An 18,408-nucleotide genomic window follows, 5' to 3' on the forward strand; every position below is an offset into this window, starting at 1 on the left:
ATGCTGGAGAAATTATAAAGGGCAACAAAGAGATGGCAGAGGAACTACGATAAATGAGTATTTTGTGTCAGTCTTTACTGAGGAAGACTATAGCTATATACCTGATAGTCAGAGGTCTCAGGGAATAGAATTAAGTACAGTCAGAGATGGTGCTTAGTAAGATGAATGGAGTGAAAGTAGATAAGTCTCCCAGACCAGATGAGGTGCACCCACGAGTTCTGAAGGAGGTGGCTTTGGAAATTGTGGAGGCTTTGGAATTGATTTTCTTGAAATCAATACACTGGCATGGTTCCGGAGGATTGGAAGGTCGCAGGTATAGTTCCGCTGTATAAGAGAGGGAGGCAGAAAAAAAAGAAATTAAAGGCCTATTAGTCTGACATAGGTAGTTGGAAAATTATTGGAGTCGATCCTCAAGGATAAGGTTATGAAATACCTTGAGGTGCATGGCATGATAGGTCCAAGCCAGCCAGCATGGTTTCATGAAGGGAAGATCCTGCCTGACCAATCTAATGGAATTTTTTGAGGAAATTTCAAGTGGCATGGACAAGGGAGAGGCTGTGGATATTGTGTATTTTGATTTTCAAAAGGCCCTTGATAAGGTGAAGCATAAGCGGCTGCTTAATAAGATGAGAGCCCATGGAATTACAGGAAGATATAAGATTGGCTGGAGCATTGGTTGATGGGTAGAAAGCAAAGATAGGGAGTAAAGGGATCCTGTTCTGGTTGGTTGCCAGTTACTAGTGGTGTTCCGCAGGGGTTGGTGTTAGGGCCACTCTTTTCACAATGTACATTGATGATTTAGATTATTTAGTGAATAGTTTTGTGACCAAGTTTGCAGAAAACACCAAGATAGATGGTGGAGTAGGAAGCGTTGAAGAAACCATAAGGTTGCAGAGAGACTTGAACAGGTTAGTAGAATGGGCAAAGAAATGGCAGATGAGATACAATGTTGAGAAATGTACGGTTGTACACTTTGGAAGAGGAAATAAACAGGCAGATTGTTATTTGGATGGGGAGAAAATTCAGAAGTGCAAAGGTACTTGGGGGTCCTTGTGCAGGATAACCTAAAGTGTAGCCACCATCTTGAATCGACAGTAAAGAAAGTGAATGCTATGTTGCCATTTGTTTCAAGAGAAATAGTGAATATAAGTAAAGAGGTGTTGATGAGCCTCTATGGGGCACTGGCGAGATGTCATTTGGTGTACTGTGTACAGTTTTGGTGTCCTTATCTTAGAATGGATGTTATGGTGTTGGAGAGAGTACAGAGAACATTTACCAGGATTGTTCCTGAAATGCAGGGGCTAACATACGAAGAACATTTAGAGGCTCCTGGACTGTATTTGTTGGAATATAGAAGAATGAGAGGGAATCTCATCAAAACATTTCTGCAAGGATTGGACAGAGTAGAAGTGAATTAGATGTGTCCCTTGGTCGGCAAATCCAGGACAAGAGGGCACAGTCTTAGAATGAGAAGGTATCCATTTAAAACAGATGAGGAGAAATTTCTTTAGCCAGAGGGTTGTGGATTTGTGGAATTTGTTGTCACATACAGCGGTGGAGGCTGGATCATTGAGGGGGAGTTTAAAAGGGAGATTGATAGGTATCTAATTAGTCAACCGCTGCAAGTGTGTCTGCCTGTCCCGCATCGGACTTGTCAGCCACAAACGAGCCTGCAGCTGATGTGGACATTACCCCTCCATAAATCTTCGTCCGCGAAGCCAAGCCAAAGAAGAAGAAAGAGAATTAGTCAAGGTATCAAGGGATATGGGGAAAAGGCTGGAACTTGGAAATAGATGGGAGAACGGTTTCGTTCAGGGTGGATTTGTGGAGCAGACTCGATGGGCCGAATGGCCTGTTTTCAGTTCCTTTTTTGTGATCTTCTAAAGCTTGAGAGCTGCAGGGGTTACAGGTGGGGAGCAGTGAGAGAGTCTCACAGATCTCCCTTCGGAGGGCAAGGAAGACTCACCGGAGCTCTTGAGACCTTGGTTGTCAACTCAAACCCTGGTCCCAGCCACTGACTCACTGGAGCTCCCGACGCCGTGGCCGCCAACTCCAGCCCTAGCTCCAGCTGCCTACTTACTGGAGATCTTGATGCTGAGGCTCCAACTTGAACCCTAGCCCTATCTGCCTTCTTACCAGAGCTCTTGATGCCGTGGCTGCCTACTTACCTGTGGCCTCCTGATGCCACAGCCCCCAACAAGAGCCCTGGCCCCAGCAATCTACTCACCAGATCTTCCAATGCCTTGGCTGCTGACTCCACCATGGATCCCTGCCACCTACCTGCAGGAGGTCCCAACGCTTCAGCCGCTGACTCTCACCTGAGCTCTGGTCACCCTCACTCCAGAGCTTCCCACGCTGGATTACTACATGGCTTCTGGCATAGTCGCCTTCTGTGGCCCTGACCTCACTGCTGGATCCCACTCATGCATCCCTCCCACTACACCTAATCCTTCCCTATCTTCCTATACCTCTCCTTACTCTAGTCCCAGCTCCCCTTCTGAGCTCCCCTCTTCTTCCCAACCCCCTAACCCTCAGACCCTCTCATCTCCACCCTTTTCTATATCATGACTCCACTACCTCTGGCCCCCTTCCCCCAACCCATTGTTTCCACTTGCTCTTGCCCCGCCAAACTAGTTTTATCTTGCCTTATCTCCTTTGGTCCAACCTCTCCCTATCTACACTGCCTTCCATCTCTTCAATTACTTCAGATTCCCCTAACTGAACACACTAATTTTTACAATATTTGTCCAATCCCTTTATGCTTCCATTCCCATGCAAAAGGTCTTAAAGCACTTCACTTCTTTCTGAACCAGAGACCCAACTAATCACCCTCCACCACCACACTCCTCCACCTGCCAGAACTTGTCCTCACTCTAAAACAAATTTTCCTTTGACTCATCTCCTTTTCTCCAAGTCAAAGGAATAGCCATGGGTACCTGCATGGGTCCCAGTTATGCATGCCTTTTTGTGGGCTTTGTGGAGCAATCCATGCTTCAAACCCACACAGGCAAGACTCCTCAACTCTTCCTTTGTTATATTGATGACTACATTGGGGCTGCTTCATGCACCCACTATGAGCTTGTCAACTTCATTTACTTTGCTGTCAACTTCCACCCTGATCTCAAACTCACCTGGTCCATCACTGACAATACTCTCCACTTTCTGGATCTCTGACTCCATCTTGGGTGACAAGCTTTCCACCGACACATATTACAAACCCACCAACTCCAACAACTACACTTCCTCACATCTTGCCCCCTGCAAGGATTCTATTCCCTTCTCTCAATTTCTCCATCTCTAGCTGCATCTGTTCCCAAGATAAGATCTTCGAGTCCAGATCTTCTGAAATGTCTGCCTTCTTTCACAAACGTGGCTTCCCTTCCACCACTATCAACTCAGCCTTCACTCACATCTCCTTCATTTCCTGCTGATCTGCCCTGGCCCCCTCTGCCCCCAGACACAACAAACACAGGATTCCCCCTCATCCTTACCTTCGACCCCAGCAGCCTCTGCATGAAATACATTATCCTGTGGAATGTCCACTACCAGACACATCTTCACCCTCTCTGCCTTCTGTATGTACTACTCTTTCTGTGACTCCCTCGTGCACTCATACTTCCCTAACAATTGCTCCCCCTCCCACCGGCACCTACTTCTGTGGCTGCAGGAGGTGCCACACTTGCGCCCACACCTCCTCCCTCAACACAGTCCGGGGCCCCAAACAGGCCTCTCAAGTGAAGCAACACTTCACTTGTGTATCCACAGGATTGCATCCGGTGCTCCCTTTGTGGCCTTCTCTGCATCGGAGACACTGACGCAGATTAGGAGATTGCTTCACTGAGCACCTTCGCTTTGTTTTGTCTGCACCAGTGACAGAGACTTCCCAGTGGCCATCTATTTCAGTCTGTATCCCACTCCCATGCACACGTCTATCCAAGGCCTCGTGTACTATCCCACCAAGCCACCCATAAACTGGAGGAACACCACCTGATTTTCTGTCTGAGCACTTTCTAGTCAGTTGACATTAACATAGACTTTTCTGGTTTCTGCTAACCGGCTTCTTTCCCTCATCTTTCCACCCCCTTCCCTCTTTACTCACTTAGCCACACTCCTCCCCTTCTTACTGCTGTGCCCTCCCTCCCTTCTCTACCTACTTCCTCCTGCCATTGCTATGATATGCCTCCCCCTTTTTTTATTTGGACACCTGCCAACATTTTTCCATACTTTGATGAAGGGCTCGAGCCCAAAACATCAGTTATGTATTTTTAACTTTGCTATATAAAGGATACTGTTTGACCTGCTGAGTTTCTCCAGCATTGTGTTTTTACAGCAAAACTATTTATATCCTCTGTACCATGTGTTAATAACACACAAGATGGAGTTAAAATTAATTGCTATATGAATCAGTTCATTAATTTTACCAGAACAACTTGAATGTCTGCAGTGTTTAAAATTGTAAGACATTCCAAATTGGTTAAAACTGGGATTTTGTAATGTTCACAGCTCTTCAAGGTTTAGGAATGTGGAGCGAGATCCAGGAATTATTTAAAATGAAGTAAATCAGCACACTTTGGAGTGTACTCATTTGCTAATTCCATTATATATTGTCATACTTAAGGGAGAGATTGATCGGCTTTTGATTACCCAGGGCATTAAAGGTTATGGGGAAAAGGCTGGGCAGTGGGGCTAAGTGGGGGAAAAGGATCACTGTATGATTGAATGGCGGGTCAAACTCAGTGGGTGAATAGCCTATTTCTTTTGCTATGTCTTATGGTCTTATTTGTCTTGTTATTTATCTACATTATGATCAGTCTGTTATTTCTTATTTCATTTTCATTATAGGTCCAGCTAGCTCCGTGACTGTTATTTGATCTTTTTGATCTTAATATGTCAGAGTTCTGTTACCTTTACAGATATTGGGAATACCAGAGAAACTCTCTTCTAATTTATTCATCAATGATGAACACAGAAGGAAAATGTTAGCAGATCCCTGATACACGACGAAACATGAACTAAATAGAAAGGTTTTGCCAAAAGAATATCAAACACCTCAAGTTATGAATTGTTTTTTTTTAATGTTCTGACAAAAAGCTGATCATCATTATAGTTGATACTATTTTAGGAAATATTTGTTTTGAGCAGTGTGCAGACATTTAATTGAAATTCTGTCATACATTAATGGTGTGCTGTATTTTCACCTTCCATTTTAGTACAAAGGAGCTCATGTAAAGCCTGGATTTGCAGAACACTTTTACAGTAACCCTGCAAGGTATAAAGGAAGAGAAAATATGTTGGTAAGAATGGTCTCTTTCTTGGATTTTTTATTGCAAAAACATGTAATATTTGAGCTAAGTTATATTTATTTTCATTATAGTATTATGATACAATTGAAGATGCCTTGGGAGGTGTTCAGGAAGCTCACTTTGATGGCCTTATCTTTGTACACTCCGGTACATACACTGATGAGTGGATCTATATCGAATCCCCTATAACTATGATTGGTGCAGGTAATTGTGGCAAAGCAGAGAAATATAATTTTTGTGTTATTGGCAACCTGATTAATGCAGATCATTAATTTGCACATTAGGCTGAGATTCCTCTCCATGCTGCATGGTTTTGTTTAAAGTAGAATACTGAACTCCTAATCAGTTTTCAGTATTATCCAAAGTATTTGTTACTACTTAGCCTGGAAGAGAGAAAGAAACTGGAGGAAGTGGAGCAGAAAAAAAGCAAGACTTCTTCAATTTAAATAGAATATTTGATCCCTAAAATATACAGCAAATTAAAAAAAAGGTTTTAAATAAATTTAAAAGCACAAGATGCAAATAAATATTAGCTAAGTCAGTCTAAATGTACATTTATATAACATATATAAAATGTTTAAAGTACACCCACATCATAGATGTGGAAATTCACCTATAATTCATACATAATTCATAATGCCAAAATTAATGAGATGCAGAATAAAGATTTTTTTAATTTGGACATACAGCATGGTAACAGGCCCTTCCAGCCAACGAGCCCGTGTCGCTCAAATACCCCAATAAACCTAAACCCCTGCACGATTTGAAGGCAGTGAAGAAACCAGAGGACCTGGAGGAAATCCACGCATATATGGAGAGAATGTACAAACTCCTTACAGACAGCACCGGATTTTAACCCAGGTCGTTGGCATTGAAATAGATTTGTGCTAACTGCTACACTAACTCTGCTGCTTTCCTCATGAAATTTATGCAAAAACTAAATGCAGAATATGTGGAAAACTGAACTAGTTTACCAAGGATATCATAATCACATGTTGCCAGTTTACAGCAAGAGGTAACTTGAGTGATTTGCTTTGCAATCTCTTCTATTGATACTTGTACAATGAATCTTTATCAAACAATGGAACATTTATTTTTGATTAATTAAAACAACAACCCTTTCTGTTCTGTTGAAGCTACCATCAGAATTACTTTCCCTATAGAAGCACACCTGAGGATGCATTTATGTTGAGAGAAATACTCATAGGAATGCATCTCCACTTATAAAGTGGGGTTCAATGAGAAAAAGAGTTTGCATTATGGAAAATTGTGATTTTATTTTTCAGTTGGTTTTTTAGTAACTCAACCCTTTTAGAATGCAGAAGATATGCTGTTGTTAAATGATGGTCATTTATGAGGACAGTAGTTCTGAGCTAACTTGGGTTTGTTTTGATGCACTCTCAGCACCAGGCAAAGTTGCAGATAAAGTTGTCATTGAAAACACCAGGGATTCTACCTTTGTATTCATGGAAGGTTCTGAGGATGCCTATGTTGGATATATGACAATTAGGGTAAGTTCAATGAAATGTATGGGTTTGAAGCAATTTAATAATTAATATTTATCTGCTAACCTTTTGACAAAATAGTTAAATGGCATTCCTTTATTCTAGTTCAATCCTGATGATAAATCAGCACAGCACCATAATGCACACCATTGTTTGGAGATCACAGTGAATTGCAGTCCAATAATAGATCACTGCATCATTCGCAGCACTTGCACAGGTCAGTAGCATCTTTATCAATTTAATACAAGTGAACACTAGTGTTATTTTACCAATAGCATTTTAAATAAATTTAGTATTTGCGTGAATCCGGCTTTATATTTGGAATGTCTTGCATTTATGCACATTTTCTGTTGTGAGATGAGCAAACTGATACCTTGAATTTAATTTTAACTTTGTCTTGGGTGCTTCACTTGGCGTTTACAATTATGTGAAAACTGAGAGCTGTAGATGTTGGAAATTTGAAATAAAAATAACATACTGGAAACATTCAGCAGGCAAAGCACTGTCTGAAAAGAGAAATGGTTGAGGTTTGGGTCACAGACAAATATGTCAGTTGCCCATCTGTATTTTTCTGATTTCTGCCCCACTCTCCTTTTGTCTCTTCTTTCTTCTTCAACTCCTGGTGCTTTTCATGTTTGACTTTCAGTACATTCAGAAAATGTTCTCCATCCTTCTTCCATCTTCTCTATTAATAAAGCTAATGTTCTCACTTTTTCCCAGTTCTGATGAAGGACATGAAACGTTAACTACTCCTCTTTGCACAGATGCTGCCTGGCCTGTATTGTCAGTTTTTATTTTAAATCGTTTGGTTTGCTAATTTCACACTCGGCTATATATGGGAAAATACAGCCTGCCTTATTCTCATTGTAATCCAAGATTCTCTTCATCTTTTTTGTCCACTGTGTGTATCTTAGCTGACTAGGAGGGATTTTTCTCAATTTAATATTAGCATTAGTGACGAAGCATTTGCAAAACTAAAGGTTTTCTAAATTCATCTGCTGTACTATGAAACATATGCAGCAAAAAAAAAGTAGATTCCTCTGCCTCTCTTATGCACGACCACCATCCCACCCATTCAAAGTCAAAGTTCAAATTTATTGTCAAGAGTACATACATGACATCACTTATAACCAACCCTGAGATTCCTTTTCCTGCGGGCCAATAGAATTTCTACTTGTCGGAAGTGCAAAAAAACTGTGCTCAAAACAAAAGATATGTATAAAAAAAGTGATAAATATAAGCAAGGAAAGAAATGTAAGCAAATGGACTGCAATACAGAAAAGAAATTGAGTAATAAGTAATAGTCTTTAAATGAGTCTCTGATTAAGAATGTTGTTTGAGAGTCTGATGGTGGAGGGGTTGCAACTGATCCTGAATCTGGTGGTATGAATTTTGTGGCACATATACCTCTTTCCGGCAGACAGCAGTGAGAACAGAGAATGTCCCAGGTGGTGCAGTTCCTTGGCGATTGCTTCTGCTATCCAATGGCAATGTTTCATGTGGAATTTCTTGATGGTGAGGAGAGTTTTCCTGTCATGTTCTGGGCTGTGACCACTACCTTTTGCAGGGCTTTCCACTCAGAGATGTTGGTGCTCCCATACCAGGCTCTGATGCAGCCAGTCAGTGCACTTTTCTCAAGAAGTTTGCCAGGGTTTCCAATGTCATACAGAATCTCCGTAAACTCCTGAGGAAGTAGAGACGCTGATGTGCTTTCTTCACAGTGACATTAGTGTGTTGGGTCCAAGAAAGGTCCTCTGGGATAGTGACTCCCAGGAATTTAAATTTGCTCACTCTCTCCACCTCTGATCTCATGATCAATGGATCATACACCACAGATTTTCGCTTCCTGCTTGTCTGCACTTTTTAGAGTCTGGAGATGAGGAAATCACAGTAGATATTCTAGTCTGTGTGAACCATTTACCTGAAGATGCATTAAAAATCTATTCAAGTTTGGTGGTGAAAGTGACAGACTTGTTTTCATAATTTCAGGCTAGAACATTGTGTATCTTTTTCGCCCTCTTGCTCAGTTTTTCCTTCTTGCCCTAGACTCCCCCACCCCATACTTCATAACATCATCAATCATAGATTACGTAGGGGGGGTGGGAAAAGAAAGGAAATTGGAGTTCTGGTTTACAGCACACGTTTCTCATACCTTATCATGGGCGTTGTCGTAGCTGTTGATTTATTTGCATCCTTTAGATAGGTAATTATTATTTCAAAATCTCTTACTTACTTCCTTTGATTTAAAATGGAGGTACTGCACTAAAAAGATCAGTGAGGAGTCAGAATTTCTTTTTGAGTTGTAAACCAGATCATTTGTAGCCTTTGAGTCGTAGGTTTTGTCTGGCACTGAAACAATCCCTTTGGCCTAACTTGTCCATGCTGACCAAGTTGTCAACTTCAGTTGGTCCCATTTGTCTTTTGGCTCATATGCCACAAAACCTTTCCTATCCAGGAACCTGTCCAAAATTGTTTTTAAAAAAAACATTGTCATTGTCAATTGTGCCTGGCTCTATCCCTTCCTCTGCCAGTTTGCTCCATATACCCACCACTCAGTGTGAAAATTTCACCTCTTGGGCCCTCTTTAAACCTTTCCCCTTTAACCGTGGCCCCTGTTTTAGACTACCCTCCTTGGGGCCATCCATCTTATCTATGTACCTTACTATTTTATATTCCTCTATAAAGAGATCATATCTCATCCTCCTTTGCTCCAGGGAAAGCAAATCCCAGCCTATCCAGTCTTTCCTCAAAACTCAAACCTATCGGTCTAGAACCTCCTTGTGAATTGTTTCTGTGCCACCTCGAGCTAATTGCATTCTTTTTATTGTTCTGTGACCAAGCTGCATCCTATATTCCAGGTACAATCTCACCAATGTTTTATACAGCTGTAATTTAACATCCCATCCTCTGTACTCAATGTCCAATCCAATAAAGGCAAGCATGTCATAAGTTTTCTTCATTTCCTTGTCTTCCTTGGATGCTACTTTCAGAGAACTATAAACTTGCACTCTGAGGATTTTCTATTTTGCTTAATTCCCCATGGCCTTATTTTTTTTTTACTGTGCATTCTGCCCAGGTTTAGCTTTCCAGAATATATCACTTAGCACTTACCTGAGATAAATTTGATTTGCCATTCCTTTATCCACTTTATCAGCTGATCTAGATTGTGTTGTCAACTTAGAAAACCTTCTTCACTGTTCACTAATGTTAATTTCATCTGCAAATTTATTACAGGTACACGATCCTTTATCTGGAACCCTTGGAGACAATGTGTTCCGAATTTCGGATTTTTCTGGATTTCAGAACAAAAGCCAGCTGCCCCCGATTTAAGCCCACCCGAATTGTGCCATATCCACCCCCTTCCAGTCGTGCTTCCGTCTCACCCCGCCCGCCCGAGTTGCGCTGCCATCTCTCTCCGACTCTCTCCCCCCCAACCGCCCACCTGAGTTGCGCTGCCATCTCTCTCCCCTCCCCACCCCTGCCCACCCAAGTCGTGCTGCTGTCTCTCTCTCTCTCTCCCTCCGCTGTACCAGCACCAGGAAAAAAATGCCGGTGTTTGGAGCTTTCTGGATTTTAGATGTCCAGATAAAGGATTGTGTACCTGTAATTATGCTACCTAAATTCTTGTTCAAGTTATTACTATATATGACAAATAGCAAGGAAACCAGCAACAGCCCCTGCAGCGTACTACTGGTTGCAGTCCTCCAATCTGAAAAGCAGCCTCCATGACTACCCTCTAGCCGCTTTCAGGTGGAATTGCCTGGAGAAAATGGCTCCGGACCAGGCTGCAAGTGTCTGCGAAGGGACATTCGGGTGGCAGTGCTTCAGGAGGTGTTCTGCCATTTGAAAGATCTGAAGCAGGGAGAGGGGCCACAGAGCTAACACCGACTCCTGAACCTGGAAAGGGGCAGCAGTCTGACAGCTCGCCTCCCGCTGCCTGACAGCTCATCTACCTGCTGCCTGAAGTCCCCCGGCGGGGGAGTATGGGGCTGGGGCAGCCATCCCCGAGAATCCTGACTTAACGAAAGCTCTCAAATTTAGTGGGATTTTGTGTGTGTACATAAGCCCCGTAGTCCCCAGCCCCGTCCGCTGCCCCAACCCCGTAGTCCCACGCCAGGGGACTGTCAGGCAGCAGGGAGGTTAGGTGTGGGCAGCGGGGAGGGTGGCTGTCAGCGGGTCTCCAGCTGACTGTCAACAGCCTGCCTGCTGCTAGCAGCTTTGCCTAAGCTGCTTTCAGGTGCAACGGGGGATTCTTGAAGCAGGATATGATACCTACAGGAGAAGGGTTAGGTAGGTAAACTTCTTGGCCGGGTTCTCCACTTTCAGGTGGCCACCCGACAGCCGCATAAGAGAACTATAGGCTGCTTTACAGTCAGGTATTGTGGCCACCTGAAAGTGGCTTCTGACTCCTTTCATCAAGCCAATTTTCAGTCCAACTGGCTGGCTCACTCTGGATCCCACATTATCCTGAGCTGTCAACAGTGAAAGGTGGTATCAAAAGCCTTGCTAAATTCCTTGTTAATCCTTGTAAATCCTTTTGCGCGTCTCTTCAAAAAAAAAACTCAATGAAATTAACCTTAGAATTTTTTTTTTCCAAAAGTCCCACTAACTTCTGCAACATCACTGGTCTCTTCCTAACTCATCCCATTGACCACCAAAGCCGTCAGTTGCACATATTTATCAGTGCTCTCTTGACCATTTTCTAATTCTTTTGTGACTTTAAACATGGCTAAACCAACCCCTCACAATCCAACCTGCTCACTTAATGCCTAATTAATGCTTAATGCCTAAGGCTTTGGGGACCCAAGTGTCTCAATTAAAAAAAACATTCTGTTGTTTAAATCCCTTTAAAATTTTGCTCTTCCTTTACTTTCTACCACCACCTTCAATCATGGTCCCCCACCAGCATTAACTCCACCTCCAAAGAGAAGTTTTAATTCCTTCAAATCCTTCTTTCTCCCACTCATCCCCATTAGGAGCTGTACCTAAACCAGCAAAACCACATTTTTTAGAATTTATGATCATCTTAACATGATATTTTAAGCCTTGCTTTTAATTACCTAATAGCTCCTCATTTAAAATATCCTTCTATATTTTGGTATGTTAAAAGAAATACAAATAGTGGCATGGTTAGCGTAACGCTGTTACAGCACCAGTGACCCAGGTGTGATTCCAGCTATCCTTATGGAGTTTGTATGTTCTCCCCATATCTGCTTAGGTTTTCTTTGGGTGCTCTGGTTTTCTACCACTGTTCAAAATGTACCAGAGGATGTAGGTCAGTTGGGTGTAATTGGCGCACTGGCTCATGGGTCAGAAAGGTTTGTTACCATGTTGTATACCTAAATTTAAAACTAAATTTTAAAAATGCAAGTTGTCTATTATTAAATTTGATTCTCCTTTTTCAGAAATCTAAAAGTAATGTATCTTAAATTAGCATTGTCATTAAGCAAATTTTAAAATTTAATCTATTCTCCGAGGCATCATTCTTGTTGAAATTATAAAAATTGATTTACTATTGTTACAGTTGGTTCTGCTGTGTGTGTCAGTGGCCAGGGAGCATCTCCTACTATCAAGCACTGCAACATTAGTGATTGTGAAAACGTTGGGTTATATATAACAGATCATGCACAGGTATGATGTTGCATAATAAAGGTGAATTTTTATTCAACAATTTTGTTTTCTTGCCTATAGTTTAGTATAATCTTTTTATTTCGTAGGGAATTTATGAGGACAATGAAATTTCAAACAATGCTCTTGCTGGAATCTGGGTTAAAAACCACGGAAATCCTATCATCAGGAGAAATCAAATTCACCATGGGCGTGATGTTGGGGTCTTCACATTTGATCATGGCATGGTAACTCTTAGTACTTTTGATAAGAATTTGATGGCTGATGAATGGGAACATTTCTGAATTAATCAACGGAGTGAGTGTTTGGGATGGGATGTAGCAATTCATTAGAATTTGGACTGTGAGGATTTGTTCTCTCATGTTACTATGGATGTTGGCCACAGTCAATTAGGTTTTTTCATGGAGTTGGTCTTTTTTAGTCTTCTCAAAAGGAAGGAAAGCAATTTCATAAACAGCAATTAGAAATGGTGTACTGAAACTTCACAAACTTGCAAATTCTTATGCTAATGCAGCTGAGATGTACACTGGGGTGAGTTTTTGGTGCACCATTTGTAGATTCTGTGATTTCTTCAAAAAATGTTTCTGACATTTGTCAAGGTGTGAGAGATGGAGTTATTAACTGTTAATTATTTTATATTAAGATGTAAGGCTGTTTACTGTCATGACTTTGTTAAAATTAATTAGGTTTAGCTGACCGTGGGGAAGTTTTACTAGATTGTTTTTATCTTGTTAGTCTTATTGCTTAACAAGATGATTTTTGGCATATTTTAGTACTATGAGATCCCTTGTGAATTTTTATAGCAAGTGATTTCTATGCTAGAACTGTGGTACAATGGTGGAACTAATAGAGCTGCTGCTTTACAACTCCAGCAACCCAGATTCAATGCTGAGCTCAAGTGCTGCCTGTGTAAAGTTGGCACATTCTCTCCAGTTTCCTCCCAAGCCTGAATGACATTGGGTTTGTATATTAATTTTAACTGTTGATGGGAATGTTTGGAGGAAAACATGAGATGCCAGATGCACTGAACAATTTCTACACACGTTTTGAGGAGAAAAATGATGTTGGCAAAGAAGACAACTTTTCCGCCAAATGATCAATTGCTGTGTCTTGCAGTGGACAATGTGAAGAGAGAGTTAGGCAAGGTCAACCCACGGAAAGCTGCTGGACCAGATAACATTCCTGGCAGAGTCCTCAGGATGTGCGGCTCAGCTAGCAAATGTTCTCACTGATATCTTTAACATCTCCCTGAGAAGCACCATGGTCCTAACGTGCTACAAAGCTGCTACCATTGTCCCCGTACCAAAGAAGTTGTATCTGTCCTGCCTCAATGCCTACCGCCCTTTTGCACTCACGTCCATCGTCATGAAGTGCTTTGAGAAGCTTGTCATGGGTCACCAAGCTCCTGCTGCCCACATCAGTGGACTCCCTGTAGTTTGCAAACAGATCCAACCGTTCTATGGAAGATGCCATTGCCACCACCCTCCGTCTAGCCCTCACCCACCTGCAGATAAGGACTGTTATGTTAGAATGCTGTTTATTGACTTCAGTTTGGCATTCAACACAATCATACCTCAGACCCTGATAATGAAGTTGAGCCTGCTGGGTCTAAACATCTCCCTCTGCAAATGGATTCTTGACCCTGTTGGGAAGACCTCAAACAGTCCAGATCAGTAACAATACTTCTAAGGCCATCACACTGAGCACAGGACCCCCCCCCCCCACCAGGGCTATATGCTGAGTCCACTGCTGTTCACTCTGCTGACCCATGACTTGTGGAACCAAACACAGCTCGAACCACATCATCGTTCAATGATGATATGACTATGGTGGACCTTATTAGTAAGAATGAGGAGACAGCATACAGAGATGAGGTGCAGTCGCTAACAGACTGATACAGAGCCAACAACCTGTATCTGAATGTTAATAAAACAAAAGAGATGGTGGTCGACTTCAGGAGGGCCCAGGGATCACACTTTGCTGACCATTAACGTCTCCACCATTGAGATTGTCAAGAGTATCAAGTTCCTTGGAGTGCACTTGGGTGCAGAATCTCACCTGGTCCCTTAACACCAGCTCCATAGCCAAGAAAACCCAGCAGCACCTCTGCTTCCTATGAAGGCTGAAGAAAATTCATCTCCCATCCTCCATTCTAACCATATTCTACAGAGGATGTATTAATAGCATCCTGTGCAACTGCATCATCACCTAGTTTGGAAGCTGTACCACCTTGGACCGTAAGATCCTGCAGAGGATAGTGAAGTAAGTGGGAAAGGATTATTGGGGGCTCTCTTCCTACTATGAAGGACATCAACAAGACTTGATGCAGGTGAAAGGCAATAAACATCGTGAAGAACTCCACACACCCCTCACGTAAAATGCTCTTTTGCCATCTGGTAGGAGGTACCGTAGCACTCAGGCCCTTGCATCCAGATTGTGCAACAGTTTTTTCCCTCAAGCTATTAGGCTCCTGAATTGCCTGAACCTATGTGGATAGTGTACTGTGGACTATTACTGTATATGTCTTAATATTTTAATGTGTTGAACTTCTAACATGTAAATATGCTTCATGGTCCTGTAGAATGTTATTTCATCTTTACTGTGCGAGCATGTTATGAACGATAAATAAAGGTGATGACTTCGATTGATGTTAATGGGTGCTTGCACATATTTGGCTGTCTGAAGCACCAGTTTCTCTACTGTCGGGCTGGCTTTTTAGTTCTACTGTCAAAAAGCTACATGTTGATTTCTGAGAATTTAATTCCTGATTTCACGATGTTGCAAATTCCTTTTGAGCCTAACTAGTCTTGACTGGTTATTCCATGTTGGGTCACTGGCAGAGCGTTTATATCAATTTCTTCAGAATCCCCAGACTTACCAGGTAATTGTAATATTGTGTTTAATCAATAGTATTGATGCTGTCTTACTTTGCAAAATCTGTTTTTGATTATTTTTGTTGGAATCGTCTTCATTTGTGGTTCATAAGTGTTTTAATTTTCCTGAAATTAGCAATTTTTAGCATGATGCATAGGAAGTTATTTAAACCTAGAACAGTTCAGCACAGCAACAGGCCCTTTAGTCCACAATGTTTGTGTCAAATTTGCCAACTTAAATTAAATCTCTTTGCACGTGATATGTATCCTTTAATCCTTGCATATTCATGTCTATCTATCTAGCGGCCTCTTAATGCTAATGCTATTATTTTATTCACAACAAGTTCCAGACATCTATCAATCTCTCAAAACAAAAATGCCTTGAATAACTCCCTTAAACTAACTCTTCTTCTCTCTCTCCCCCCCCCCTCCCCCCCCCCCACTGACACCGGCTCTCCCTCGCCAATATCACATACCCTATTTTAGTATTTTGACATTTTTACCCTGAGAAAAAGATTGATTGTCTACAGTATGTAGTCTTCACAAATTTCTGGAGCAGTGCAGTGCCTGACCTGTAATAAGTATCTTTTATGTTTCTTCAAGATCTACAAATGTCTTTTAAAGATGTTTTGTCATTCAACATTGGCCATAATCTTTGAGTCTTGGAATCATGCCCATTTTTCTTGCCTCAAGAATTCATCTTTCTGTTATAGTTTTGTTTTCATTTCAGTTTTTTTGTGTATGTTTACAAGTACCATAATGTGCTTGGTTGATTTCACAGTGAACATCTACTTTTCATTAATGAAATATTTGAAAAATAACATCTGTTGAGCATAGTATGTTCCTGAATCAAACTTTAAATTGTGAGCTATGGTGTGCTAACAATAATTAAGGTACTTGCTTAAATGTTGAATGAATGACATGTTGTAACAAGGAGGAAATTTTACCTGAAACTTTACTGTCGGGGTTAAAATGTGTTTCATGCTCGCCACTTGTCTGTCTGTAGTTTTGTTTAACATTTTTATGCTGTCTCCTAGCAACATATTTGCTTCAGGGCCATAGCTAGGTTTTATTTGCTTGCTTGGGAGATGAGAATTTTTTTTTCTTTTTGGTGGAATGGAGAATACAGAGAATCTTCCAACATTTTCTAATGATCATCTAACAACATTTAGCAACTTGTAACAGTGCTTTAATAACTTATCATAATGTTAACAATGTTTAATATCGTTTAATAAACTTTGGAAAACTCAACTTTAGTACAAATTTGTTTAAATGACTCATTGTAAACAAGATTTTTTTATCATCTAAGTGATTATAATGGAAAGTAGTTGCTACGTTTAAGTCAATAGAAAGTTGGAAATTGGATTGGATCGATTGAGCTGTTTAGAGTATTTTGAATTCATGGAAGCATGACTGTCAACATCAGCATTAACGCCATCAAAAATGGTGAGCCTTACTTTAGTGATGCCTTCTGTATTTTTGTTGCAAGTTTGGAACACATTTTGGAGTAACTGCTGGTTGTTCTTTTGGGACTTTTTGGTTTTGGAGTTATGGTTATGCAAGCTTGGTGTCTGAGAAAGGTGATCGGCTGAATGATAAAGATAAAATGGCAGCTGCCTTTGAAGCTGTTGCCCCTGAAGAGCGACGTATTGAGTAGATGAAGATCATGGAACTTAGAGAAGAATTGCAACAGCTGCACTTAGATACAAGTGGAGCCAAAGCTGCTCTCTTTTCAAGACTGAAAGAGGCAAGAGAAGCAGAGAAAGTTTTGGATGTTGGGAATACAAACCCCACAGAATTGCTGCAAAAAAAATTCAACAGAATCTAAGATCAGCCACATAGAAATGGTTGAAGGTGTGTCACAAGATGGTGATGTGGCCAATACAAACTGGAGACAAAGTCGGATATTAAGGCAACATCTGACATTCAGAATGATATACAACCAAATACTAGTGCGTCAAAAGCTGGAGGCAGGGGAAGCCAAGGAAGTTCTTCTAGAGCAAGGTCCAGAGTTTCCTGTACTTCAAGTACTGTATTTGTGTGTTTAAAGGTTCAGGCTAATGTTGCAGCTCTTGCTGCAGAACAAGGATGGCTTCAAAGTAAACTTGCCTTAGAAGAGCAGGAGGAACAGCTAAGGAGGAAACGAGAGTAGCTGTGGAGGAAGGAGGAACAGCTAAGAGGAAAAGAGTGGAAATGAAATTGAAAACAAACCTTGCTGTCGCTAAGGCCAAAATGAAAATAATAACCTCTTGAAAAGGATCGGATGTTTGAAGTATCTAATGTTATGGATTCATGTTTTGAGGAAGGACAACAGAAAAAGAAAATATTTCATACTAAGCCAGAGCCAGTGCCATGATTACAAGATGTACCCGAACAAACCATGTTATAACAGAGTGATGCCAATCCTCAAACCCCCAACAATGACCACAGCAGACAGAGATATGAGCTAAAACCAATCTCGCTACAGAATACATTACGCTCCAGTAAGGTATCAGAAATCTGGGTGAACAAAGCAATGTACACTCAAACATGAGAAGGCAAGATGAAATGGCTGCATTGTTAATCCAGTTATGGTGTCTCTTTTCTCTGCCCAAGAGAGAGATTCAAGTTTTTAATGGTGACCACTTCAGTTCGAAGTGTTCATGAGAAACTGAATGCAGTATTGAAAGTAAGAGCCAAAATCGGGAGGACTGTCAAAATTATTTGGAACAGTTCACAAGAGGACATCCACAAGAACTTGTAAGGAATTGCCATCATACGCCCATGAACGAAGGATTTGAAAGGGCTAAATCTTTACTAAAGAAGTATTTTGGCAATAAGCATAAAATAGCTACAGCTTATATATAGAAAGCTCTTTCATGGTCATTAATAAAACCGGATGACATGAAAGTTCTACAAGCTTATGCCCTCTTTCTAAGAGGGTGTTGCAATGCCATGGCTGAAATCGACTATCTACAAGGGCTTGACATGTCTACTAATATGCAAATCATTTTAAATAAATTACCCTACTGGATGAGAGAACTATGAAGAAGTTTAGTTGATGAATACCAGGAAAAAATTTGATCAAAGGGCTACTTTTGAGGATTTGGTCGAGTTTAT

The 18,408-nt window shown here is 41.2% G+C and overlaps 1 protein-coding gene across 6 annotated transcripts in view; it reads left to right on the forward strand.

Annotated features, from left to right (window-relative positions):
- fbxo11b (F-box protein 11b) overlaps positions 1-18,408 on the forward strand; it is a 184,952-nt gene that overhangs the window by 101,443 nt on the left and 65,101 nt on the right. For all 6 annotated transcript variants that reach the window (XM_069931037.1, XM_069931040.1, XM_069931038.1 and 3 more), the window contains 6 exons: positions 5,211-5,294; positions 5,375-5,507; positions 6,708-6,814; positions 6,914-7,025; positions 12,333-12,439; positions 12,526-12,663. In XM_069931037.1, the coding sequence (XP_069787138.1) occupies positions 5,211-5,294; positions 5,375-5,507; positions 6,708-6,814; positions 6,914-7,025; positions 12,333-12,439; positions 12,526-12,663 (681 nt within the window). The remainder of the gene's footprint in view (positions 1-5,210; positions 5,295-5,374; positions 5,508-6,707; positions 6,815-6,913; positions 7,026-12,332; positions 12,440-12,525; positions 12,664-18,408) is intronic.

This window comes from Narcine bancroftii, chromosome 4, assembly GCF_036971445.1.
Source record: "Narcine bancroftii isolate sNarBan1 chromosome 4, sNarBan1.hap1, whole genome shotgun sequence".
Lineage (NCBI taxonomy): Eukaryota > Metazoa > Chordata > Chondrichthyes > Torpediniformes > Narcinidae > Narcine > Narcine bancroftii.